We start from the raw sequence: 27,538 nt of genomic DNA on the forward strand, positions 1-27,538 counted from the left end.
TATATATATATATATATATATATATATATATATATATATATATATATATATAGTTAACCACCTTTTGAATCAAGTTTAATTAACACCTTTTGGTCACATACCAACAATTAGACAACTCACAAGAAAAAACTGTTTCCTGTCAAAGGACAAAATATTCATTTTACCTGTGTAGTGTGTGTGAATGGGATGTAAAGATGAATAAGAACAGCTGAGTATGAGTCAGACCATAAAAGCACCATTTAGACAGCTGTTTAAATACAGCTTTGCAACTTTTATACGTGAAAGGCTTTATTTCTGACATGCAATTATGTCTTTTCCTTTTTACAATACAAAGACAATGTTCACACATTTATTTTAATCAGTTCAGTAGTGTTCCAGGCAATTTACCAAAATCTTTCTAAGAAGATTCTTTCCTTTTGTAAAGTGCATTTTTATAGTTGGTACACATAATTACACTTATACGAATCTCAACACAGTATTAAAAAGGCAACACATTAGTATAAAACATGCTATGAGATTTAACAAAAAATGGTTGATAGTTATTCTCACCATATTTCATGTGCAAATATCGCGTTTAAAAATCTTTGGCACTGTTTTCTGAGAGTAATGCATTCAATTATTCCATCTTTAACCTGAATTGACAAGGAGATCATTCTTGAACAAATGAAAATCATTTGTTTCCATCTATATCAATTCATTGTACATTGTTATTCACAAAAACAAAACAAAAAAAAAACAACCAACAAACTGATTTTGATGCAGACACATGAAAAGAAAAGAAAACAATCAACACATTACATTGACGTTTCTGTAAACTTTCTGATAATTTTTTGTTATATTTTCAACCCTCCTAACAATTGGACAATGGGATGTAAAATCTACACAACAAACAACACCCTCTATCTTCAGATGCTGGATTTCAAATAAGAACTTTTAATTAGTCTGTAGACCTGTATTCGATCATACTTTAAACAGAATAAATACATATATTTAAGTATGAAGAGCAAAAATATTAAAATAAAACAGATCTTTTTTGTAAAACCTGACTTTACATCCTCACAATTCCTCATTTTAATTTCTCAAACAAAGCTGGATGGATCTGTTATAACTGATATCCCTTGGGCCATTTTGCCTTCCCAGCTGAAGCCAGTATGTCCTGGTTGTTACTGTTACAGATCATCACTGGTAATGACAAGTCCATTGGCAATGTGGTTCTCCAGAGTGAAGCCATCATCATCATCATTCTAGATGACAGAACGACAAAATAAACAATGTCATGGGCTGCACTGACAAGTAAATGTTATTAATTCTTCTGTGGCATAAATTTGGATAATTGTAATAAATATTATTAACAAAATTCTGAGTCAAATGGAGGATGGAGCTTTGCATAACTATACAACGCTGCGATTTATGCTGGACTATGCGGGAGTGTACCAGTGTTAAGTATTTACTGATTTCACCTGCATTGCATTGTTGAAAGTGTGTCTCAAAACGGTTTGAGGTTGTGCAAATGAACTGTGGCTATTCTGCACCTTCCCTCGGCCACAAGTTTAGCTACTTAAACTAGCCGCTATGGGTGTCTACATTGTGTGGAGCTGGGCACATCACACAGGATCTGCAGATTAAAGGTATCTAACATAACAAAGGATAAATAACTTTCTTGATGTAGTTCGATGAAGACTCAATGTCAATCCATCAACTGAATTCAAGTGACCCAGACTGAGCCACAAGCATACTGTAGCTGCACATCAGCAGTGTTGTTTCCTCCCAGAAGCCTAGAGAAACTAGGATGTGTTCAAGCTACTATTGCCATTCCATTAAAAACATTAAACCTTTTTATTTGTCATCTACGGCCATTATCACATTAATAACCTGTTCCATACATTAAGACTAGCATTACCATTGTACAGTACATTGCCAGGGAGCATTATTGTTTATATTTAGGGTATGGTCCTAGTTTCAGCTTGTGGGTGAAGATTCGAATATGACCAGTCTTGTAAAAATGTTTAATTTCTTATCTGCCATAAGAAATATTTATGGAATACCCTGCCAAGAGGTATAAGAGACAAGGGCTCTGGGGTGAACATTTTTAAATGACAGCTGAAAACTTACCTATTTAACTTGGCTTTCAATTAATTCTCTCAGATTTTACATTTCTTACTGATTCCTGTTTTTATTTTTAATCTTTCCTGTTTTATAAATATTTGTATTGTCTAATTTGATTTTCCTTTTATTCACCCTTATTTTATTGTACTATTCAATTTCTTATTGTAAAGCATTTTGAGATACATCTCTTGAAAGAAAAGCGCTCTATAAATAAACTATTAAATTATTCTTATTATTATTACCTCATCTTTTTGCTGTTTGTTTTGTGATTGATGTGACTTAGCTGCAGTATCAGTGTAATTTATCATTAGGAGTAATTATGTAATCTATCTTTTTTTTGTAATTTCATACTTTCAGTGCCATTCAATCAATCAGACTACTTTCCAATAAATCAATATATTCCCAAGTTTCCAGTTACTTTAAATGAGTGAAACAGCGCCCCATGGGTTGCAAATATGGTAATAGTCGGTCGTCATGTGGTGGTGACTGATGGTGTTGCACTATAATTAGTGCGATCGTCTCCATCGAGAGAAACAGATGAAACTGTCAGCTTGATCAGAAACTCTGACCTTGGGCCACAGTGAAACTGTGAAATGAAGCCACTGTGAAACTCCTCCCACTCCAACGGGTAAACTCCAACTAAACTCTACAAAGTTAGTGAGGTTGTTCAAATGGAATAAAGTGGGTTTAACTAAGTTTTCCAGCAGGACTAATGACAATAGTCACATGCTTTTTGTGACTATACTCAGCTAACCTTTGGTTAACTTGGGATAAAGAGGGTGGTGCTGGAGCACATGACAGTAAAGACCTTGACACTCAAAATATATAAGACGAGGAGTACAGTGGAGGAAAGTGCGACGTGGATAGGATATCTGAACATTTCACCTCCATGGAGGACAGTGGCAGGTAAGTCAGACATGCCCTCCTCCTGCTTTCCTCCTGGTAAATCACCAGCTGTGGCTTTCAGTGTGTAACATTACTGCTTGATGTGCAGTAGCTGATGAGGGTTTATTGCTTGTTGTGCTTGAAATGAGCTGTTTGTGTGTGCGAAATCTTCTGAAGTTTGACAAAACCTTGACAAAACCGAGACAGTTGGGGCTTGGAGCAAATTAGGACCCTCCAATTTTATTTTTGACCTTTCAGTTGTCACATTGAAACGTTGTGGAGGGTTTATTAATAAACTAATAAATTCATTGGCACTTCCTCTTTCACAATGGTATGTGGAGGGGCCCAAGCAGCATAGTGCCTTCGTATCATCAAGACTCTGCTTGTCTTGTACCTTCCAATTAAAAAACAAATTCCCTGCAGTTTTATGCATATACTCGTATGTGTGTTTGAGGTGTGTTGCTTACATCATCATTCTCTTTGTAGTCTTTCTCTGTGCTGCGATAGGACACCACATGGATCAGTGTGTAAATCCTGCAAACAGAGAGGCACCAAGATAAAACAGAAGTAGAAAATATGAAAAATTAAAATGAGGCAATAGATGCACAACTGTTCCGATAACAACAGGGGATATCATTATAATTCTCCATAAAGGCAGGAATATATCAATCAAAATCCCCCTGCTCCTGGTGGGAGAAAATATTCAGTGAAAAAACTTTGGTATTTCTTTGCCACTGCATCAAACCTGCAGTGTCTGAAAGCTTGGCAATTTCCTGCTTAGTTTTCATGGTCAGTCTGTGAACAGTGAATCTGTCAAATACAAAATCTGACTTTGCAGAAGTAAAAACTGAATGTAAAAAGTAAAAACTGAATGTGAAGTGATGAGGATTCAGTAGGTGTGTGTGTGTATACCTGTGATATAACATAGCCAGGAACTGGACAAAGAGAAGAACAGCAAAGGACAACAGGAACATCAAACTCAGAGGCTCCACCTGTCAACACAAAATGGCAGTAACGGTGCTAACTTTTAGCAGGAGTTACAGCAGCACTGACAGACATTCAGAAATATGTCAAGTCGAGTCCTCCTGTCTCTGCAGCACATGCACATAGGACTGTCCGTCTGTCTGTACACACCTTGAGGTATTCTCCAGATTCATTTCCATTTGGATAGTATTTTGGGATCTTGATGCTGATGACATCATTTCCAATGGCCTGAAGGAAGAAGGTAGCTACCACCCACAGCACGTTGATAATGAAATACAGAAAGACGGCCTGTGGGGAGAAATGACAATTTAATGCTATTTCTTAACTCTCTAAAATACTAACACGTCAATTTTTCTGCCTGCAATGATAGTGGATAAATGTGGTGAAAAGTGTGAGTAGGCATTCAAACTGGGCAGAGATTTTAACTGAGATAAACATCCCAGAAAGATCTATAATTTCTCATGAGCCTTTTGATCATTGTCTTTCCCATTACAAACAACACAGTCAGGGGATGTTTTCTCAATAATACATGTGACATAAAAAGTTAACAAATTGAAATTCTAATAAGAGCACGAATGCTGACCAGCGGGCCGGTATCATCAGGTGATCATAACTTATTACAAACATTCGGTATCAGCAAATATGTCGACCACTATGTAGCTGGAAATTGCATTAGAGAGATGCCAAAGATGTGTTTGCAGTAACTGAGAAACAGTGTCATCATTACATACTGTAGTTTACCCACCAGGCAGCACTAACAAATTATTTTTCAAATGTAAAATGTTCTGCTCTCCACATATCTTTGTTGCAATTCTGCGACAACCAAACATTTATCATCAGTGTCTACAGTATGTGTTTATGAAAAAAGGATTATTGGATGGCATACTGAATTTCTATCTGACTTTTTTTTTAAGGTCTCACTCAAATATTAATATTTGCATCTGCCTTTACAAATCTAGTATTGGTTTGACTATAATTGTAATACACATCTTTAATAGGTTAATCGACAAATACATTTCAAGCAAACCAAAAGGGGAAAGGAAGGAACCACAGGAAAGAAAGTCATTTTTTAAGGATGTTCTTAGCTTTTTCTGATGTTATGTTATCTTATCATTGCATGTGCACTCTAGGAACCCCCTGTTTGCAAGTTCTTGAAAGTGGTCAAAGACACACATCAATGGACCAATAAACATGAAAGAGAAAGAACTGTTTTTGGTTTCACTGATATTTGGCTTGTCCTTTTCTGTAGTACACTTCAATACTACTACTAATACAGTTGGACAAACAGTAAACATTAGCACCAACAGTACATGCAGTACAGTCACAGTAAATCTGACCTTGTTGCGCAGTGACTTCAGTTCTTTGGTGACCTCCTCCTGATGCGCTTTGGTGTCAGAGATGGGCTTCAAGTAGCGCTCAAGTAATTTGTTCCAGAAGTCTTGCTCACCCTAAACACACAGATTCATGTGCACAAACAGTTTTTAGGATTCATTTAAATTAAGTGAAACTGAATGGGTCACTTGTTCAATTTAATACTTCCATTACGCAAATATTAATTGTCATCTGAGGCCATCACAAATATAATCATGAAATAATATTTCAGGATGGCTGTTTACTTTTTTATTTCTGCACCTTCATTAACCTAATCATTTAAAAGTAAAGCTAAGAATGCCTCACCCTCTCAGATGTGACATTTGTGCAGCAAAACTTTCTCAACATAACTGAATTACTATTTGTTTATCTGTACGGAATATGGTTCTTACAAACTTGAGGGCTGAATCAGCATCTTACCTCATCTAGTTTTTGCACCTGCGGGGCGGTGAGTGTTTTCTCAATGGCTCTCTTTACTCTCTTCTCGAGTCTCTCCATTCGACTGGTTTTAAGGATACGCCGAGCCTGGGAGATGGAGTCAATAACTCAATGATTCAATCATTTTGTCTTCTGTAGGAGATTCAGTTTTTAGGTTTTTCATAAAATTAAAAACCTCGGAAATACAGGTAGTCATATGCGATGTAATAAAGTAGTACATTTTCTATATGCATATTTTAGAAGGACAATTGCATTGATAGATATCAAATAATTATGGCAAAAATAATTGTTAAAGAAAGGGAATCTTAATAGCTGAGCTATTGGCGCCAAACCCATCACATATTGTTTTAGAACAACACATTATTACTATTTTAACCAAATCAGTTATCATCACCTGTTCTGTCAGTGCATATTGTATCTCCTCCAGCTGGCTGTTTGTCAGAACATCTTCAGGGCCCACTTCACTTAGCTGTCCGTGAAGAGTGTCTGTTAACATTAAGACCAACTCCTCACACAGCTCACTCTGATTTTTGTTGCGGAGTGTGTATCTGGGGAGAAGAAAAGCACCAGAACAAACAGCTATAATTATACATTTGCATTTGTTGAGTTTTACCTGATACAACAGTGTAACTTTTTTGTTTTTGACTTAAGACACAACAAATACATAAACACACATAATGAATAGTGCACACACACATAATATTTGATAATATTTGCTTGTACACAGACCTGCTTGTTTAAAGGCCATGTGTTAACATTAGTAACAACACATACAGACATGTAGAAAATAGAAATGAATACGAACTATTTAATGAATTTGTCTTCAGTGATACTCACTGTTTTATTTTATGCAAACATTGTTAGAGTTTTTTGAATGCTGTGACAAGAGCCTAGTGACTGAAAAACAAAAACACAGATTTCTTTGTATAATCTTAATTATTTACCGTACCGTATTTGCTCTTGCAGATTTCTTTTCATGTTGGCATAAGTCAGTTTCTTCAAAAACTCTTCTTTCACCGGCTCCACCCAGTCTACACACACACACACACACACACACACACACACACACACACACACACACACAGAATTAACATCAGTATAGTGTGCTATGCATATTGTGCTGTACATAATGGACTGCAGATATTACAGTAGTAAAGTTTTTAGGACAAATACACATTTAAAGTGCTTCTCACCGCTGACAGAAAACTCTGGTGTTCCCCCCAGATCAGAAGTCATGAAGTCATCATCATCATCAAGAACGTCATCATCATCTTCGTCAGATGAACTCAGTGATAGGCTTCTTTTTTCCACACTGTCATCACTGCACGCATGCATGCACACATTTTAGTGAATTTTGTGTAGTACTTCACAATCCCAGTGAATAAGTGTTTTTGTCTGTCCAACCACTTGGGACTTGAACTGTATTGTCCTGTGTTAACTGTCAGCAGTATGTAGAGGTCAGTTTGTGTTGATGAATGACAGCTCATGCTGATTGACTTAATAGCAGCACAGGGTTCTGTCAGGTTGACTAAAATATTTAGTGACCAAATAGATTAATGATAAACAGAAGAGAAGAAAGAAAAGAAAAATAAATACCTCTCACTGAAAGCACTGTCCTCGCCTCTTGCTTCATTCATCTTTAGTTTGTTAATGGGATGTTTCTTATCTTCTCCAACAGCTGCTTTGGTGGTCTCGAGTTTGTCTTGAGGCTCCAGCTGTGCAGCTGGCTGTGGAGTTATTTCCTGGCTGGTGATTGGAAGGGAAGGGACTTGCTGTGTATTTTGGTGTGTGATCTGTTGCATCAATAAATTATCTGTTTCCTGTGTTATCTGTAAGGCAACAGGACAAAATTAATATATCAATTCATCCATTTATTCATCCACTGGAAGGCTCATCACTGGCTGTTGGGTGACAAACAGTACCTGTATCTTCATGTCCCAACAGCAGAGTCTACAGTTTCTGTCACACAGAATATTGTGGTTCTTCTTTGCTTCTCCTCCTCCCCTGACAGACAGAAGAAAGGAAGGACAGTCAGAAATAACATACATTAAAATAATGACACACATGGTGAGTGATTATTGGAGATGCAGATTAGCAAAAATGTTGTGTATCTGTTGGATAAGTGATTAATTGGTCAATAGCACCGTGCTCCCAGCACAACCTGAATCAGATAAGCAGTGGAAAATAAATGAATGGATGAATCGATGGATTTGGTCAGCTAAAAGTCTACATGACAATACACAATCATAACTTTGATATTATCATTAATTTCAATTGTACTGTACATATTTTATTTCTTGCACTTTTTAATGTTAAATTTAAATGAGTGTACAGTTCTCAGCCTGTTTGTATTTCTGACATTAAGAACTAAACTCATGGCACTCAGGGACATGTATTCATACTGAGTTAATCAGTTCATGCGGGAATCAGTCTGCTCTATAGGATAATGATAATGATCGTGGATTATATCACACAAATGCTTTGGAGTTTCACCACAGTGTGTTTAATCCACTTAATAACAATTAAACTTAATGATATAGAATTGATTATAGTCACACAATCAAAATTATTGCTACTTGTACTACTGATAGGAAATCTTACCCTTTCTACTACTGTTTTTACTGTTTCTATCAGTACCACTTTTCCCCTTACTGTTATCTTTACTGCTGCCACTAATACCATTAGTGCTGAAACCAGACATCAGTTAATCAGCTCAGCTAATAGATTGGCAAAAGATTAGTTGATGATTGGATTCTTAAAATGAGGGATTTGTTTCCTCTTTTTAAATATCATGAATTAAAATTTATTTAAAAGTAATTAAAGGATGAATCAATCATGAAAATAATTGCAGCTGAAAGGACCACTGCTCCTTCTAATAAGATCATTGCATTACTTGTTGGATTCCCTTGTGCCCCAAGACACAATGTGCATGTTGACCAGAGAGTAGATGGTCAGCAGGAGATATCCACTGGGGATACAGATGAAATACATCAGACCGTAGATAATCATCCCTGCAGAAGAACATATCGTAATGTAACATAAGCTGTTAACATGAAATGACATAACATACTGTTAACATAATATAACATAAAAGAAAACATGTAACACCACTTAACATAGCAATAAAATGTGAAAATGATATTTATAATGGTTTAATATAATCATACCAAACTCCTCTGGGTGTAGAATAGCAGTCACCATATACATGATTGCCATAGAAACCAAAAACAAGCCAGTAGGGGTCAGGAAGGTGCCCTGGATCACCATGTCACCTAAAAAGAGAAGGTGATGCGTGTATGTGCATTTCAGGGTTTAAAATACATTTGCTAAAAGATTTATACTAAAAAAATGTCAGTAATATGAAGTCAAAAAGAATGTTTCTACCCACCGATGATGGAGAAGAGGGATGCAGTCATGAGGAACGCGTACAGAACACTCATAATGCCAGCAATGACTATTTGATTATTAGGCTTGGCTACAAAACAGACAATGATGTAGAACACGGGAGGAATGCTCGCAATGATGATGGAAAGTGTACCAGCGATTTTGAAGACAAACTGGAAAGCACCTGTCAGGAAAATTCATAGACAAAGACAGAGACAGTCAGATGGAGAACGACAGAAACAAATTGCAGATGCAGGTAGATGGACCATCCTGAAGTTATTGAGGTGGAAACTAAACGATCTTCAAATCCTAGTAAAGTCACACTAAAGTTTATTACAAAGTCTGGTTTGATTTAAGCAAGTACATGTATGTAAAGCACTATGAAAACTGGATGCAATCTTTCAAGGTGCCCATTCCCTTTACTGATATTTGCTTATAGGCCCTTTACACTATGTAATTTTCGGATGGGAATCATGAGAGAAAAATAATGAAAATTTTGATCAATAAATTAAACCTCAGATCACTTCATTGAGTCACAAATTAAGGACCAGAATTCCACAGTACGACTGCTGCTACAGTCCACATTAACAAACCCATCAGACCAACTGGAATAAGACATGAAATGACACAGAATACAGAATGATGTGCAAATCATATAAATCCATATGTAATTGAAAATAGAACGATGACAACATTTTGTAACTGAGGGTCTTTACTTCGCCTGTACTTATTATCATTTATAAAATAAAAACATACGGAGGCTCTGTTATGAGGAAAACACACTTCACCTTTCCTTTTTCACACCAACAATACAGTGTGGAGAGCAACTCACCCTTCCGGGTTTTTCACCTTCAAAATAAAAGCCCTATACATATGCAGCGTAACTGCTTCTTTAACAGAAATAAAACAAACCAGGGCATCCTTTCAACATAAACTTAATAGAGTAGGTTACAATATCAAATTTTGAAATTGAGAATTGTTATTGTTTTATAAAAAATATATGTTCAACTTTTTACAATTTAACAATTTTAACTGCTCAACAGTTCAGGGTGCCAAATGTTTTCAATGGTTCACAGTTCTGGACTGCAGACACGGCAGTTTAGCATCTGAACTCCTCTACTAAAGACGCGCAGAATGTGGTTTGGCATTGTCTTGCTGAAATATGCAAGGCCTTCTCTGAAAAGACATTGTCTAGATGGCAGCATATGTCTCTCCAAAACCTGTATATACTGTTCAGCATTAATGGTGCCTTCCCAGGTGTGCAAGCTGCCCAAGCCATGGGCACTAATGCACCCCCATGCTGGCTTTTGAACTGTGTGCTGATAACAAGCTGGATGGTCCCCCTCCTCTGTAGCCTGGAGGATGCAGCATCTGTGATTTCCAAAAGGATTTGAAATTCTGATTTGTCAGACCACAGGACAGTTTTCCATTTCACCTCAGACCATCTTAAACGAGCTCGGGCCCAGAGAAGTCAGTGACGTTTCTGGATCATATTTAGATATGGTTTCTTTTTTGCATGGTAGAGTTTCAACCTGCATTTGTGGAGCAGCGATGAACTGTGTTCACAGACAATGGTTTTCAGAAGTGTTCCTGAGCCCATGCAGTGGTTTCCACTATAGAATCGTGTCTGTTTTTAATGCAGTGCTGCCTGAGGACCTGAAGATCACAACTATCCAATACTGGTTTTTGGCCTTGTCCCTTTGCCTACAGAGATTTCTCCTAGATTCTCTAAATTTTTTAATGACATTGTGAACTGGAGATGCTGAAATTCCCAAAGTCTTTGCAATTTTATGTTGAGGAACATTATTCTTCGATTGCCACACTATTTGTGTTAAGTAATGAACCTCTCCCCATCTTCACTGAACAGAGATTCTTTTTATACCCAGTCATCTACTGACCTGTTGCCAATTAACCTAATTATTATTTTTTAAGTTACACAACTTTTCCATTCCTTTGTTGCTGCTGTCCCAACTTTTTTGAAATGTGTTGCTGGCATCAAATTCAAAATGAGCATATATTTTTCAAAGAACAATAAAATTTCTCAGTTACAACATTTGAGATGTTGTCTCTGTTCTATTTTCAATAAAACATGCATTCACATGATTTGCAAATCATCGCATTCTGTTTTATTTACTTTTTACACAGTGTCCCAACGTTTTTGGAAATGGGGTTGTATATTGTGTAACACTATTATTCACCAGGCATTCATTACACAATCTGACATGCCTCAAAACTGATTTTTATTATACCTCTCTTGGATATCTGATACACAATGTCATAAATAGCTATCACACAGTACAAAAGTAAACTTCCAACACAACTGTTGAGTTAGGTAATAGTGTTATGCAGGTACAGCAGGGTTCCTGAGGAAAAGTTCAGGATGAGCATAAAAATAAAAAATCATTGTTTTCAGTTACTGAGTTCATTTAAATGCAAGAGGAGTGTGGCCTGATTGATGCATTCAGTCCTCATGGACTCATAAAAAGTATAATGAAGGGAATTTAGGAAATGAGAGATGCAGAGATACACTGTTATAGAAGGAAATAATAGCCCTGCTGCAGTCATTAATTGTCCACCAATAAGCAAGGGCTAGTAGAATAATGAACCAATAGACCAGAACCTACCTGCTATCATGAGAGTCACAGAGGCTGGACCAAGGATTGAGGAACCGACTGTGAACATCTGGTAGAGGATGTAAAGTCTTGAGATGGATGAGTTTCTCTTCACTGTCTCTGAACCACTACAGTTGAAGTCAACCACAAAAGAGTGCATATGAATACAATGTACGTTTCAGAGTGTAATAGTAAACAGCTGATTGGGGAATTATATCTTGTAGATATGACTCAGAAACCCTACGAACAAGAATCCAAATCAAAATAAAGATCATGATGTCAAAATTGAATTTAACATGTTCCAATCAGTTAAGTGAAAAAGTGACGGGCCATGGACTGAAACGACACTACTTCTATAAACAACAGTAACCTGTGCAGAAGGTCCAGTGTATTGGCCAGTGTAGAGGGTCCCCATCGTCTCCTCTGGTTGTAAAACTCTTTGAACTCCTGTGGTGAGTTGGTGTATGCATCTGATGCAGCATTGTATTCGACACGCCAACCTTGCTGCAGTAAGAGAGTACATAGCCAACGATCCTCCCCTAGAAAAGTATATAAACAAGACAAAAATGAGATATGTAGTATGGATGTGAACAGTCACAGAATAAAGGTGAACAGATAAAACTAGGAGAGGTAAAAATGACTGGCGCACATGTGTGTCTGTGTGCCAACCTTGGTCATATTGCACATATTCCGAAGCTCTTGTTGCAGTTGTTGTGTATCTCTTTAAGACGTTGTCATCCATTAAGGCCGACCCTCTAAACAGACTGAAACATCCCGGACTGCACAGCACAGAGCCAAACACATGTTCTGCTGTCTTCTGTAGCCAGTGGCCTACTGCATACTCAAACTTCTGGTACCACACCATGGGACCTGAGATGGAAGGCAGAAATAGTAGTGAGCAGAAAGGACTCACAGAGACACGGCGATAGAGAACAACACAAGAAAAAAAGCGGAGGACTGGACCAATCCATCACACACAGGCAGACATTTAACAGCCCCACCCCCACTTGTTTCATTTTATTTATTTATTTTTATTTTTTTTACAAATGGGCTTCATAGAACAGTGTGACTTATTTTTGACCTATAAGAGGAGGTTACAAACTAGACCTAGAAAGCACCAGTTATGGGAACTGAACCATGACCCTTTTAATCATTAATACCTTTGATTATTGCCACAAAAATAAGTCAAATTAATAGCTGTAGTATGTAATGAAGTCCAGATCTAAATCAACCATTAGTAATATTTTTAAGGTACTGATGACAAATGTGGTTTTATAATAATTTATCTTATGACTTAATGTGAGATTTACCATTTAAGGACATGACTTTGAGTTGCTCACCCTCTGCAACTTATTAAGTCCTACTTATAAATGGGTTGCTGTTACTCTGTACTGGCCCCAGGTGCCAGCTGCAGAGGGCAAGCAAAAATAAATTCATAAACAATAAATAAATAAAAACAAATGTACTTACCCATACCAGTAGGATGGATTCTACCACAAGCTGCACCTACATTGTCATACATTCTCAACCTGTCAATCAAAATAATTTTTGATCACTACATTTAAAATGTTTTATAAATGGTACAATAATAACTGAAAATGCTGAATGACAAACTGACAAAACTAGCTAAAGCATTTCATGTCCTCCCGTGATTTATGATGGATAAGGATGAGAGCTTAGTCCTGACTTATGATAGTGCAAGTCAGTCAGTTGATTTTTCTGTCACTGACCTGTCCACAAGCAGAATCACAGCTTTAGGTTGGAAGTCAGTGTCTCCGTCCAGAGCCAGGATATACGTGTTGTCATCTGAGATGAATTTTCTCTTGTTGTCATTGTCATACTGAGGCAACAGGAAACTCTCACCATCCAAAGAGATCAAACTGGCTCTGCATGGGTTATTCTGGCGCTGCACAAAACAGGATAGTTCAGTATTTTACACACGTGCTGTCAAAATACTAATATGTACACATTTTAACATAAAAGGCAGAAATATCTTACTGGGATCTTCTGAGGGTTCTTGACGATGTAGCCCTTCCAGCCGAGCAGATAATACAGATACATAATCTGAAAGTCACATACATTAATATTTAGTGTGGAAATCCAAGTCTAGCTGTCAATGACATGGGAGTAAATTAAATTGTTAATTAGTAACAATTTACTAATTTACGTTAATAACGTTAGTTGCACTACAGCTTTTCTTCTGAACGGATGTTTCCAATGTGGCTTCATTTGTGCGACACAAGTAAATAAATGAAATCATAGAAATCAGAGGGCTTGTGTTCATTCACCTATGCTGCTTAATGCCACACTGATTACAACCTTCCACATCCATGGTATCATCTAATATTACCTAGCCGGATGTTTGGCAGACTGCTGTGTCATAATCTCAACATGATCAAACTGTTCATAAAGACAGTCTCCAACATCTGATCATGTGGTCATAGTTGAGTGACGTATAGAAACTTGTCGCTGTATGAACAGTGGTTACATAACCTTTGAAACAAGCTGCAACTTAACAGTATGCGTGCATGAAGACATGCACTTCAGAGGTGCGCTCTGTTATTTAAATAAATAACTACACCACTGACGATCATATATATGAATATATACATATACTATATGACCTATTACCATTGTTTTTGAATAGGGAATTGCTTTTGAATCAAGAATCGAAATCTAATCGTGAGATTTTCTGAATCGTGTACTCCTAATAACAACTTTATTTATATTAGGAATCGACGGATATGTTTTTTTCAGGGTTGATATGATATCGATTATTAATATTCAAGGAGACCAATATTTTGAACCGCTATGTTGACACCAATAACACAAAACAACTGCAACTTAAGGACTCTCATCATGGCATCCAGGTGTTTCTATTATTATGTCCACCCCATTCATATCACTGAACATAGGCTAAATAACACAAACACCTCTGTATAATGTAGTACAGCTCACAACTTTAAGAAGACATTTTATAGAAGTTTTTCAGTCAGAGCGTCTGGTTTCAGTCAAGAGAGACTTGCAGAGTGTTGGTTCTCCAGATGACTGTACATTTCATTAAAACCCAGAGTTTTTTAGCCATTCTCTGTGTCATACTCATGTCCAGTTTTACCCGGGAACTACTTAGCAGAAGTCTTTTACTGTAAACTACCAAATAGCAGCTTGTACCATGCCACCTAGAATTTATACACACATGTACATACACTGGAATAAAATTTGACATACAAAACATGATTAGTACTCCATACCTGGGACCATCTTTTCTTGTTCCTGATGAGACTTTTGTCTTTTAGGTGAACATAAAGCATGTTGCCTTCTGGCATAACAAACATCAGCCTTCCACCGTAAGGAGCCTCAATGATTGACACATCATCTGGCTCTTTGTTGGTAAACACCCTGAGTGGTTGAATGAATAGGTGGTTGGTTAGAAAGATTGATGTATAAATGTTTAGATATATAGATAAATAGTTGATAATTGGATAATCTCACCTATAAACTTCAATGACAACATGGATCAAGTCATCTACATAAGAGTTGACCAGCCTTTTCCCTGTGTCGTCGTCAGTCATGAAGGCATCGTCCACATAAATGTGACACTCAAAGTCAAAACAGTCCTTATGTTCTTCCTTTGGATCTCCTCGATAGCGGTCCAACCTTAAAAAAAAAACAAATGACAGTAACAACACTGCAAAACCCTGTTGAACACTGAAGTATTTTTGTCTTCTGTACCAACTGTCAAAGTATGAAAGGAAATACAATGGGGTATACGATTTCAAATGTTGAAAAGCGAAAATTACATTTGAAAAAGGAATTAAACCAATGTTGTGTACATGATACTGGTACACCTAGGTGTCTGCAGTGACTGTGTGTTTCGAACCTGAACATGGAGGTGAGAATCTTCAGCATTTCATCATAAGTCTCATGCCACATGGTGGCACAAAGATAGATCACACAGTTCTGAATCTCATCGTGGCTGCAGAGCAGAAGAGAGAGGAGAGGGGATGGGAGAGGCTTTCAACAGAAGTTTTCAACATTTCATGTTGTGAACATAGACATCTCTCAGCCAAGGAAAAAAAAAAAAAAATTCTGTTATTGGGGCTGAGAACTGTTAAAGTCTCATTGTGCCAATGATTTCATACAATTTCCACACATGCGCTAACATGGTTGATACACACAAAAACATACAGGATAAACAGTATAAAGTAATCAGGCAAACACTCTTCTCCCTCTCACCTCTCTTGGTTTCGGGCTCGGGGCACCTTCATCTTGGTGTTGAGTAGCAGAGACAGGTCAATGAAAGCAGATTCATAGAGTCGACGAACGAAGAGCTGAGACGTTCTCTCGATACGTTGGACCTAAGACATGGTGAACCATAGAGGGGTTTAGGACTATGTGTTTTTGTCTTATTTTAGATGAGAGGCCCCTGTCTTGATGAAATTACTAGAAGACTTAAAATTTAATAAATTGTCCCATGTAATATATTGCAGTTTTAAGTTTGATGCTCTTCGTCTGGAACTTAGATTAAACTGAGTGCTTTAAATCTTTTTTAAGTGTTTTGTTTGTCTAAATTACAAAGATAGTTTTGTTTAATATGCATATCACACTATAATGATGTTACTTACATGTGTGTGTGTGCATGTGTGTGTGTGTGCATGTGTGTGTGTTTGTGTTTATACTGATACCTTGATCTTCCACACATAGTAGGTACATGCGACAAAGCCTGACCACATACACACTCCCTCCAGTGCCAGCATTGAAAAGGGCCATTGCAAGTAGTGGCTGTCAAATAGTCCACAAAGACTTGGGTCAAAATATTACATTGAAGGGATGTATTTAGATGCTTGTATATAGATTACTTAAAATTTTGTGACAGGATATTGCATGATGTGTAGTTTTAGGACATCTCACTCACATTCACTCACATGTAAACATTTACCTGTTAAGTGAAGTACGACAGATGCTCCTGGTAATCTCGAGTAAGACCACAGGGGTTGTGTTCTTATGGCTCAGGTAGACTAAGCTTTCACAGAATTCTGCAATGGAAACATAGCTTAATGTTTTGTTGTTAATTACTCTAGAGACACCAAGCTTTCCACTATTGATATGCCCTTCAAGGTACAGAGATATGTGTAACTTGTAGGGAAAGATTTCTCACAATTCACCACAGCTGCAGAAACATTTTTTAGGTTTCTGTAGTATGATTAAAATAACTTAATCAAAATGAATTAGTTCAAACAAAAGTAACAAACAAGAGAGCACAAACAAGTCTGAAGATTGGATTATGATATTAAAATAAATCTACCTGTGATGCTATTGTGTGCTGCGCCATCCAATTCTTGTGCCTGGGTTAGGAAAAGTACCAGTCCCAGCAGTAGTACTACAGGTCCCGTGCAACATACTGGCAGGGCAAAACTCATCCTGACTGCATGAATCTTACAGGCCACCACCCCAAACCAGTGGCAGGCTGCTGAGCAGAAGGCCTGAGACAGGACACAAGGAAAATATTTATTAACAATTCATTGTCAGAGGCACGGAATTCAATTTTTCAGTTTAGCAGGACAGTTGCTAGGACTACAGACGTAAACAAGTTGCAGTTCAGCGGATTTGCATGAAGTGTCATTGGGATACTGAACTGTTCAAGGCATGTTTTGCGCATTCCTGGAAAGCAGGGGAGTGCGTTTCACCTCTCATCCAAGAGGCTTCATCAGTTCTTTCTCGCACCTGACCAGGCTGGGACTGGTCCAACTATCAAGTGACTGTCTTGGTGGAAAGTTGGTTTCGACTTCATTAGTGCCCTATTGTGCTATAACGACAGTCGTCGGAGTCACATGCCACTTGTGAACAGTTGTTTTTCTTAGAGGTTAAATTGTTGAATCTCCTGGGAAGGGATGAAAGGGCAGCATTGTAAATTGGAGATAGGTGGTATCTCCAATTTACAATGCTGCCCTTTCATCTGTCGTTGGCACATGGAGCACAAAGGGAACCAGTGACATCATCAGCCTTGTGAAAGCCCCTCCCAAAGGTTAAAAAATACCTGGGTCTCCACACCAGATAGTTGGACCAGTCCCAGCCTGGTCAGGTGCGAGAAAGAACTGATGAAGCCTCTTGGATGAGAGGTGAAACGTCTTCCTAGACAAATAACCAAGTCCAGTTGCTTTCGATTTAAAACTCCTTTGAGATACTATGACCTGGACAAATGAGAATATTCACAGGCCAACTTGAAGAATCCAAAGAAAATATAGTACTCTATGCTGTATACCATGTCTGTCTGTCTCTAACTTTATGCCTGCTTTTCTGTTTTCCTCCTACATTACCTGCAAGAAAAACAGCACCAGTCCTATTTGCAGTAACTCCCAGTCATGTTTCTGCAGGTTAAAGTCCGACCAGACAATAGACTTCTGAATGAACACATTGTACAACAGGTATACTCCTCCTATAACAGAATAAGATGTATCACTGATATAAAAGAGACAATATGATATAAATGCAATATATACAGCATTAAATATCAAAATATACAGATATAATACAGAGTAAATACAAAAAGAAAATGAACACAATATGTTCAATTATTCACTTGATTTAATTAGCATGGAATCAAGTGTACTGATTTGAAATAGTAAAAAACACTGGATTTTTATTAAATATAAAGAAATTAGGCTGTTGTACCCTATGGTAAATAGTGATTTGATGAGTAATGATAGTGATGTGTTGTGCAGAACAGAGTGAGTAGCTTTGCAAATTGAAAACAACAATTGAAAACTTCACACAGTTGGAGAATGTCCTCTCTAAACCATATGTACGCCTGACATCACAGACGTCTGTTTGTTCTCCATTGTAAATGTCGGAAATTACATTTTCAGTGTAAGCATAACAAAACACAGTGATGTTGGCTGTTGATAATAATTCAGGGGCATATGTGATTTTGTAAGCATGACTTTTTGATAATTGTGTATTGATCCAGAAATCGATGGCAGATAATTACCTATCACAATTATCCTCAGAATACTGCTGATGACAAACACAAAGTCCCTGAAACCGTCCAATTCTGACAACGTATCCTGCAGGAAGGAAGATAGAAATGGGAAAAGAGTCTCACTGATTATGTCAAGTCAATATGTTTGTAGACTACAAATATACAGACCCAAAACAGATCACTTATCTGAAGCTTTATCAGAGGACATGGAAAAACACCTGGCACAGTTGGCCATGTGAAGTTGAAAAAGTTTAAACGCTTTTTACATTTTAGGATAGTGATTAGATCTCAGCTTTTTATGTAATTAACTTGTGGTCTACAATGGGGTGAATGAACGGGGTAAATTCCTGTTTGGCGGCTGATGAAAGAAGTAGTTTGTAGTTAAGATGTTGTTGCAGTTAAGACAGAATAAAAGAAACACATTATAGAAAACATTATACCTGCATGCGGTTAGTAGCTTGCAGTGGATTTTCCCACCAACAAAGGGAGATGAGAAGTGAAGAGAAAATTCCAATTCCAACATAGATAAAGCAGTCGGCACTCTGTCTGTCCACAAATAATGATACACGAACATGGTAGTCAATTCCCAGAAGGCAGTAACCTGTTGGGCAGATAGGCAGGTAGTTAGTAAGTGAAGCAGGGAAGCAGTTAGTTAGCTCTGTTTCTGTGTCTGTTATGTCAGGGAATTTGCATGCAAGCTAATTATTTACAAAATTCAGTTTTAAAGTAGTTGTCAGTTATTTGCGTTTCAGCTGTTGACCGGAAATAAAATTTCCCTGCTCAGGTATCCCCCTAGAAATTACTTTTATATGCTATACATTTGCAAATAGCAACTAAGTTTTGAAAGAAATGTAAAGCAGACTAGTTTCCATATTGAAAAACATTAACATAATGAGGAAATGTTATTTAACGTATTAATGTTTAGGTACTGGCTGCACTTTGTTAAGGTTAAAGAGAGAATGTAGTCTGGTTTAATACAGAGGAAGTGACTTGTTTATTTACATTTAACTGAAACCACAACCTTTCAATACAATTAAGTTAATTTTTTTGGGTTGTAGCCGTACACACATTTGTTACCTAGATAGGTTACTTCTTCGCTTAGGCGTAGCTAAAAGTTTGTCAGGATTCAAATATATTTTATAAACAATGTCAGCTGTTGTGTTTGTGTAAGTGTTTGTCTCCCCCATGAAACCTGGGGCTTGCAACCTATGTGAAACTAGCATCTGAATGCTCAGATCAGAGCTTGTCAGTGTTGTTCTGCCAGTCGGTTAATCTTACATCATTCATCTGAGACAGTTGTCGTAATTAAGGTGGCAGATTTACTAAACCAGATGCTGTATAGAAAAAAAAAAAACCCCAACTTAACAATGGAAAGAAAGTGATGGGGCAGATAATTAGAGAGACACCTCAGATCAGTCAAAACCTGAAGACACAGACGGTAACTGAAATGTGTTCAAAATGAGTGGGAGAAAAACAGTAAACAATCAGTATGACATCTATTATTGCACATTTGCTGTAGAAGGAAGAGGATAACACATTTTCAACCTCTTTCTCCTTGCACTACTTTTGTGTATGGAAACATGTGTCAACACGGTTGATAAACATTACATCTGAGCTAACAGAGAGCTTCAGTGGTAAATTTCACATGTTAAGTCTATAGAGTAATGAACAGTCAGATTTAGATTTTCTTTTTTGATGAGATAACAAACCAAATGGGACTAGACCCTCACAACAGCACCATCTTGGATCTGTGAAGGTAGGAATTGGAGGTCTGCTTTGTAATTGTATTGTTGATATTAGTTACTAGTATCATGTTCAAAAAAAGCCAGACAGGCAGAGAAAGACTTCCAGATGGGCAGTAAATTAATGAGTTACCTGCAACTGTAAGAATGAGGGAGCATATTGGGAACAGGATTTTCCATTTTTCCTTCTGTAGTCTGAACACAATCTGCAAAATGGCAGACATAATACAGACTCCTCCGCTGATGAAGAGATTAGTCAGCACGTCAAACTGAGGCATCACAACTAGCACCAGGACTGAAGTACCAAAAGACACCAGACACTCAATTGCACAAACCTGGAAGAGACACAATGATGCCATTATGTCACATACATATAATTCAAAAGGCTACAAGTGGGTGAAAACTGGTTTGTTCTCATGAATGAAATGGAACCCAAACAGTCAAAATATCTAAGCTATGGCCAAAATGATTGCCACCAATTATACATCATTAAGTTTTTTAAACCACACTCGACATACAGTTAAATATATTGACCTTCCTCCATGATTGGCTTAACAATCAGGAAATCTAACTACTTGTCTTTTTTCAATGTTATGTGGATTTTCTGAATGTATTGAAGTTGGCAGTGTGGGATTTGCATGTGCTCCTGTATGCATTAATTTTGAAAACCAAAAGAAGCATGATTCTCATTGATATGTGCACACTGACTAGGAACAGAAATATGATACACTGACATACTATGGTTAAGATCTGCTAATTGCATGTGCACTTGTGCATAGTTACGTATTTGGTTTAGTAAAGCTGAGTGTTTGACTGTGTGGACCCACTTTACAGTAGTTCCTAAATTATCTTTTTCATGAAGATTAACATTCAGAACAGATGATTAGTTATAAATAATAATATCCTTGTGATATTGCTAAGCCCTACAATTCAAGGTTGTTAATAAGGATTTACAATATGCTTTTTTTTCCATTATCATATTTGTTATAATCAAGTGCAAAGCATTTTACATAATAAAAAAGCATGCTTCATAAAAACATACAAATGACATGGTCTTCATGTTGGGTTGGACAAAGCTCTTGAAGGTACATCTCCACAGTGATTTGAAGAACACCAGGACGTTGGGGCAAACCAGACAGAAAACCAGCATCAGCATGTAGAACTGTCTTTCCTTTGGGCTGCGCATGGAGGTTGGACTGGACAGCGTTGACAACACCAAGAGAGAGCCCTGATTGGACAGACAACTTAAGTATATTAAAGGAAAAACAGAAAATTTGGATAGATGAGACATGAAAAAGGTAAATGTAGGATTTGCTCCGTCATCTAATGATTATACAACTAACATATGTTTCTCTCTTTCTTTAGTTTGATATAGTCCCCACTTTTGACTTTGTCACTGTAATTTGTTTTGAGTGCAGTTGCAGTAAAGTCCTGTGTGTGGCAGTACTTCCTTATACTGTCAATAAAAAGATGACTAAGGACACACTCACACCAATAAGGAAGTTCATTGGGTCGAGCAATAAACATTTTTATATGACAAAGGAAAACAGAGATAATCATTTTTTGGAATTTGTTGTTTTGTGGTGGACTATAGCTCTGTGATTCATCTTCAAGACATAGAATGAAAGACAAGGCCAAAGGAGGAAGATTAAAAACTGAAAGGGGCAGAGGCAGAGAGGTAGACAATGCAACACAAGACTGATAGAAAAAAATAAAGATGACATCTACAAAGCGGGAGACAGATACACAAAGAAACAGAGATAAAACAACAAAGGGAGTTGGGTACAAAGGGATCAAGTATTGTAATGCCTGCCCTATCATAAATAGCAGCAGTATTGTTCATGTTACTTTGTGGACAGACAGCCAGAGACAGATAAGAGACATTTCTGTAAGCAGTTCAAATTCTGATAGAAAAAAAAATGTTTGAACTACAATCACTACACTGAAAACAATTTAAAATATGAAATACTTATCTAAAGCATAAATATGTGTTTTTGGTGTTTGAGATGGTTTATAGCTGATTAATGCAGCCTTACGTATGCAGTTTATTTGCATTTAAAATAGCGTTGAGTTTTCTAATCACCAAAGGGTTGGTTAAATATTTCAGGAACAACAACTCTCAGAAGCAGGCTACAGAAAGTGATACAATTAAAGAAATGAGTCATTTTAGATCAAGGGCTCATATTCAAATTAAATGTTTTGTTCAAGTGTAATAATTTTCTTTCTTTCTTTTTTTTTTTTTTTTTTTTTAATTTAACAACAATCATTCCTAATCTGCCAAAATGGAAAATGTTAAACACTGCAACAGCTTCAGACACTTAAAGTAAAAGACATGCACACAACATGTATTTGACAAGGATCCTAAGATGAAAAATTACCCCAAGATTTTTAGCCTGAAGCCTCTGAAACCAGCGCCAGGGACTTCATGGCGGCATTTTTCCTTCTAAGCCTTAACACCAATAATAAATAGAAAGAGAAATAACTTTATAGATAGACGGGTAGATATTCCTACCTTAGCGACAACAGCACTGGTCAAGACAGCTATCCCCACAATTACAGCCACCAGATACTGGGCCAGTTGGAAACATCTTCTCTTACTTTCCTTCTCAGCTCCTACTGGGTTCAGCTGGAATGGATCCCATGTATCCCTGAGATGCACACATGGACACACATATGTCATGAGCTATTATCACAATTATATCATTGTTGTCCTTGGAAAAGGCCAGTTATAGCCATTGAATTATAGAGTGCTGGTGGAGATGGGCTAAAACCAGAGGGTGCATTAGCCTGTCACAAGGAAGCCAACAAGATCCTTAATACACAATGTGTTAGTTATATAAAATAACCCTGAACCCATTTGGTATATTTCTTCAGAGGGTACAGATTCATGGGTACAATTTGTCTTAACTTTTTTGCAGCTGTTAATTAACTGTATACGATATTTCCATTTTGTTTTTGTTCTTTTAGTTGGTAGATTTCTTCTGTCTGTCTACTTTATTGTTACTGGCCACTTTGCATTGCTGTGAGATGAGATGATGAAAAGTATTAGCATAAAGGGAAGGGTGAATAACATGTAATAAAGATTCCAGACTGGATTCTGATCTAAGTAAATAATGGTACAGGGGTATCTTAGCTGACTGAGCCTCCGCTGTAAACCAAACTAATGATGTTTGAGTGTCTATCAGCCTATCAGCCACTCCCACTGATAGCTGATTTATGTCAATTATGAGGGTGTTGGTTATCTACCTTAAATTGATGACACATGCAGTCTTAGGCTTTGCTATAGCAACTATCAGTTATCAGTTATGTGTGACCAGAGCCATGCTGGCAGAAGCTGTTTATGTGAGATGAGTGTGTGTGTGTGTGTGTGTGTGAACAGTGATGCACTCTTTTCTTCAATGGTGCATATAACTAGTCAGTAATTAACCATGAAAATCTGCTCCTTTTAGAAGAACTGAACTTTTAAAGTACTGGAGGAAAGACTGTTTTTAATTTGAGCAATCAGTAACAAAGTACAAATGTATATCTTGCCACACAAGGGCAGAGAAGTGTAACTCAGAACACTGATGTTACTGAATCCCCTAAATTGGCAGCCATGCCAGTAAGGGAATTGATTTTTGGTTTGTAGTTTTGCCAATCTAATCCTGCAAAACTCTCTCAGGACCTCCTGGCATTATAATATGATTGGTAGTTATTTGTTGGCCCATCTCCTATTATCATTTATTTTGCTCAGCTCTATGGTAATATATAATAATAATAATAATAATAATAATTATTATTATTATTATTATTGTATGTATATGTAATATATTTTTTAAAAATCTAATCCCATAAACAACTGGATCCTATTGTCCTCAGTGGCATGAATATGCAGAAGGTGATTGAAATGATGTGATGTTTTTAACATTTTAAATGGAGCAACACTCCCTTGACAGCAGTCAGTATCTGTTGGGATGATATCAGCCACAGCAATACAGAGAAGCACAGCGGTGCACTGGGGAAATTGGCTGTTTCCTCAAATTGTCATTTATACCAAATAGAAACCTGGTAATACAATAGTTTAAAATATTTCACTGGACAAACAATTTGATAATTATATCCATTACCAATATCCTTCTTGCTAACAATTAACCTCCTAATAGTGATACGAGGTTAATAAACTTGTGGAGGTACAGCAGCTGCCTAATTCAAAGCTGCATGGTGTATCGAATGTACTTGTTTCTAAATCTGTCTCACGTCAGATACAACTTCAAAACTTGGTGGTATAAAATTTTGCATCTGTTAAAGTCAAAGAATCAGTTAAAGAATAATCTAAACTGTCCTTCAATAAGGAAATAAAGTCATACTATAATCCATTCCCTGCCAGTAAATTGCTGTGATCAAGCATAGATTGTAGCCCAATAGTAACGTGTAACCTTTACCTCTTTTTTATCTACTGTGTGCAAATGACAGTATAAAAAAAGTTATTTTCTCATTGGACCATCTAGACAGACTTTTGGTCATTTCTGACTAAAGACTAAACAAGTTATTTGTTACATTATGAACAGATTAAGCACTCTGAACATATATGGACAGCATCCAAATTTGTCTGAATTTGTGAAGTTTATTCACAATAATATTTCTCAAATTCCATCATCAATAACTAATCACTTTTCACCAGATTTGTTGGGCAGTGCAGATTAAAGCTTGTCGTGTTAGGTCATGTATAGATGTAGCAGGACAATGACCACAGATACCAAAGTAAATCTAGAGCCGAGTTTGAACCCAGACCTTAACCCGATAGAGATGCTGTGGAATGACCTCAACATAGTCATTTGCACCAGACATCTTTAGAATATGGCTGAGCAGAACAGGTTTATAGTTAAAGTTTCTCATAATTGTGCCAGTCCGATCAGCAGCTACCGGAAGCACTTGTTTGACGTTATTTCTAACAAGATTACAAATGTTTGTGTGATATTAGCTTACAGACACTGTGTTTGTCTACATTTTTGTCTTAGATGGAGATCAAATCACATTGTATGACCAGTTAATGCAGAAAACCAGGTAATTCCAAAGGGTTCATAAACTTTTTCATGGCACTGTATGTATATGTGTACGATGAGTTTAAATGATAGAGGTAAAGAAACAGAAAATGAAGGAATCCATAGAATTTCCTGGTATTAATCCAAATACATATAGTTATAGACCTACATATATTGTTGTGACATGAACAGATGCAGATAGTAGCTTTGTTTTACACCAATTTTAGAATTTTTTATGAATATTTGCACAGGTTGTTTGTCAAAAGGCCTCACAAAGACAGCAGGGATCACAAGCTATAGAAGTAGCCACCAGAGAAGAAGATGGCTTTGTGCTGCCCAGGAAGAAAGTGTCAGCTAGACAGACCCCCCCCCCCCCCCTCCATTGAATATATTTGATCAGACAGGCTAATTGAGATCAAATTGTGGACTGCCATCCATATGTATTTAATATATATTTAAATTCAACTTATTATCCTCATTTTTCATCTGTTACATCAGTCACCACCTTAAATAAAGCAGACATGAAATGTAACAACCTAAAGAGGCAACACGTTGGGTAGATTCATTTTTACCTGTGTCTTCCCTCTCTTTTCTTTCCTCTGTATTTGAGTTCCTCCATCTTGCTTGTCTACTCCACTGCTTCAGCCTTACGGTGACCTATGTAGAGTCAAAGAGGAAAAATATTCAAACAGGAACCTGAAATTAGTCTTTTTTTTAATTACCCACAGTATAATAGGTACTGAACACAAGACAAAGAACAGAATGACCTAATTAAGTCAATTTAAAATGTAAGAAAACAGAGAGACTGTACCTTGATAATTCTTCTATTTATTGAATCTCTGCCTTCAAGTTTTCAGCAGTCCACCTCTGGTGTTTTTGTATCTCTTCAAAGAAGCTCTACCTTCAGTTCACCTCAAACTCAGAAAAAAATTCCTCCAAGCTCAAATGTCAGCAAACTTTTTATCCGCAGGAAAAAAGTTTCAACCATCCAAAGCACGATGAAATTATGTGAAATCCCAAATCATGAGTACAGATGTATGTATTTTAAATGAGTTTCATTTTTTTTAAAATTGAGTTTTGGACTGGAAACCAACAGCGTCACAGTCTTAATCAGACTGTTAGTCTGTCAGTCAGTTCATCCTTTGTTCATCTGTTCATCTGAGTGTTATCACCAGCTCATGAAAGAAACACCCCTTTAGACAGTCAGGTTCAGCCCCCTCAGGTGTGCATGCTCTGATGATCAAAGTTTATGTAAACTGTGTAAACCAGGAAGTGCGTATGGTTTCAGGTACATTGCTGAGTAACCATAAAATATTATATCCACCCAACATGAGTAAGTTACATGATTGGGGATTTTTTTAGACAGTGTGTGTGTCAGTGCAAATGATCCTTGTACCTTTTTATTGCCCCTCATAAAAACTGGATAGATAACAAGACATTTCTGGTCAGTGAGAAGCTTTGATTAGACACACACACACACACACACACACACACACACACACACACACACATACTTGTACTTCTATCTTTGTGAGGACACTCCTTGACATAATGCATTCCCCAGCCCCTTACTCTAACCTTAACCATCACAACTGAGTGCCTAACCCTAACCCTGACCCTAACCTTAACCTAAACCTAATTCAAACCGTAACTCTAAAACCAAGTCTTAACCCTCAAAATGTGATTTGAAGGTGTCTCAAAAAGTGAGGACCGGCCAAAATGTCCTCAATTTCCCAAAATGTCCTCACTCTGTTAGTAAAATCCTTTTTTTGGTCCTTACTATTATGTATTAGTGTCATACAGTGCCACACTGTAAACTGCAATGCAATTTGGGAGAAAAAAAATGTGATTACGGTACTTTCACAGAATACCGTTATCTACAGTAATTTACTGTAAACTTTAGTGTAAACAGCTGAGCATCTTGGGAAGGTGAAAAAAAGGGTGAAGCTAAGATTTAAAAATCAACTGACATTAGTTCTTGCAAAACAGTTTGGGTTGTTTTTTGCAGCTTGCATT

General features: G+C 37.1%; 1 protein-coding gene across 1 annotated transcript; it reads right to left on the reverse strand.

Moving 5' to 3' along the window:
- Positions 1-267: 267 nt before the first annotated feature.
- chs1 (chitin synthase 1) lies at positions 268-26,780 on the reverse strand. The gene is made up of 35 exons (XM_071489993.1): positions 26,334-26,780; positions 26,095-26,179; positions 23,014-23,149; positions 21,544-21,729; positions 20,635-20,836; positions 19,200-19,360; positions 18,769-18,844; positions 18,098-18,216; positions 17,086-17,263; positions 16,720-16,816; positions 16,466-16,562; positions 16,017-16,138; positions 15,661-15,756; positions 15,273-15,437; positions 15,032-15,179; positions 13,779-13,844; positions 13,511-13,686; positions 13,251-13,309; positions 12,450-12,650; positions 12,151-12,319; positions 11,793-11,908; positions 9,173-9,352; positions 8,952-9,056; positions 8,678-8,795; positions 7,707-7,788; positions 7,381-7,613; positions 6,978-7,105; positions 6,734-6,815; positions 6,179-6,332; positions 5,767-5,871; positions 5,313-5,423; positions 4,126-4,263; positions 3,904-3,983; positions 3,459-3,525; positions 268-1,244 (listed from the first exon to the last, which is right to left on the reverse strand). Exons 2-35 carry the CDS (start codon positions 26,139-26,141, stop codon positions 1,170-1,172), a joined length of 4,275 nt encoding a protein of 1,424 aa, XP_071346094.1. The 5' UTR covers positions 26,142-26,179; positions 26,334-26,780; the 3' UTR covers positions 268-1,169.
- Positions 26,781-27,538: the final 758 nt, after the last annotated feature.

The sequence above is a fragment of the Trachinotus anak genome, unplaced genomic scaffold, assembly GCF_046630095.1.
Source record: "Trachinotus anak isolate AG129_WGS33_773 ecotype Australia unplaced genomic scaffold, CSIRO_AGI_Tana_v1 ptg000011l, whole genome shotgun sequence".
NCBI classification, from domain to species: domain Eukaryota; kingdom Metazoa; phylum Chordata; class Actinopteri; order Carangiformes; family Carangidae; genus Trachinotus; species Trachinotus anak.

Coding starts and splice junctions, on each gene's coding strand:
- chs1 (XM_071489993.1), bottom strand. CDS start 26,141: ATGGAGGAACTCAAATACAGAGGAAAGAAAAGAGAGGGAAGACACAG. Junction 13,310..13,510: donor GTGATTCTGCTTGTGGACAG/GTCAGTGACAGA, acceptor TTTGATTGACAG/GTTGAGAATGTATGACAATG. Junction 6,333..6,733: donor AATCTGCAAGAGCAAATACG/GTACGGTAAATA, acceptor TCTTCTCCCCAG/ATACACACTCCGCAACAAAA.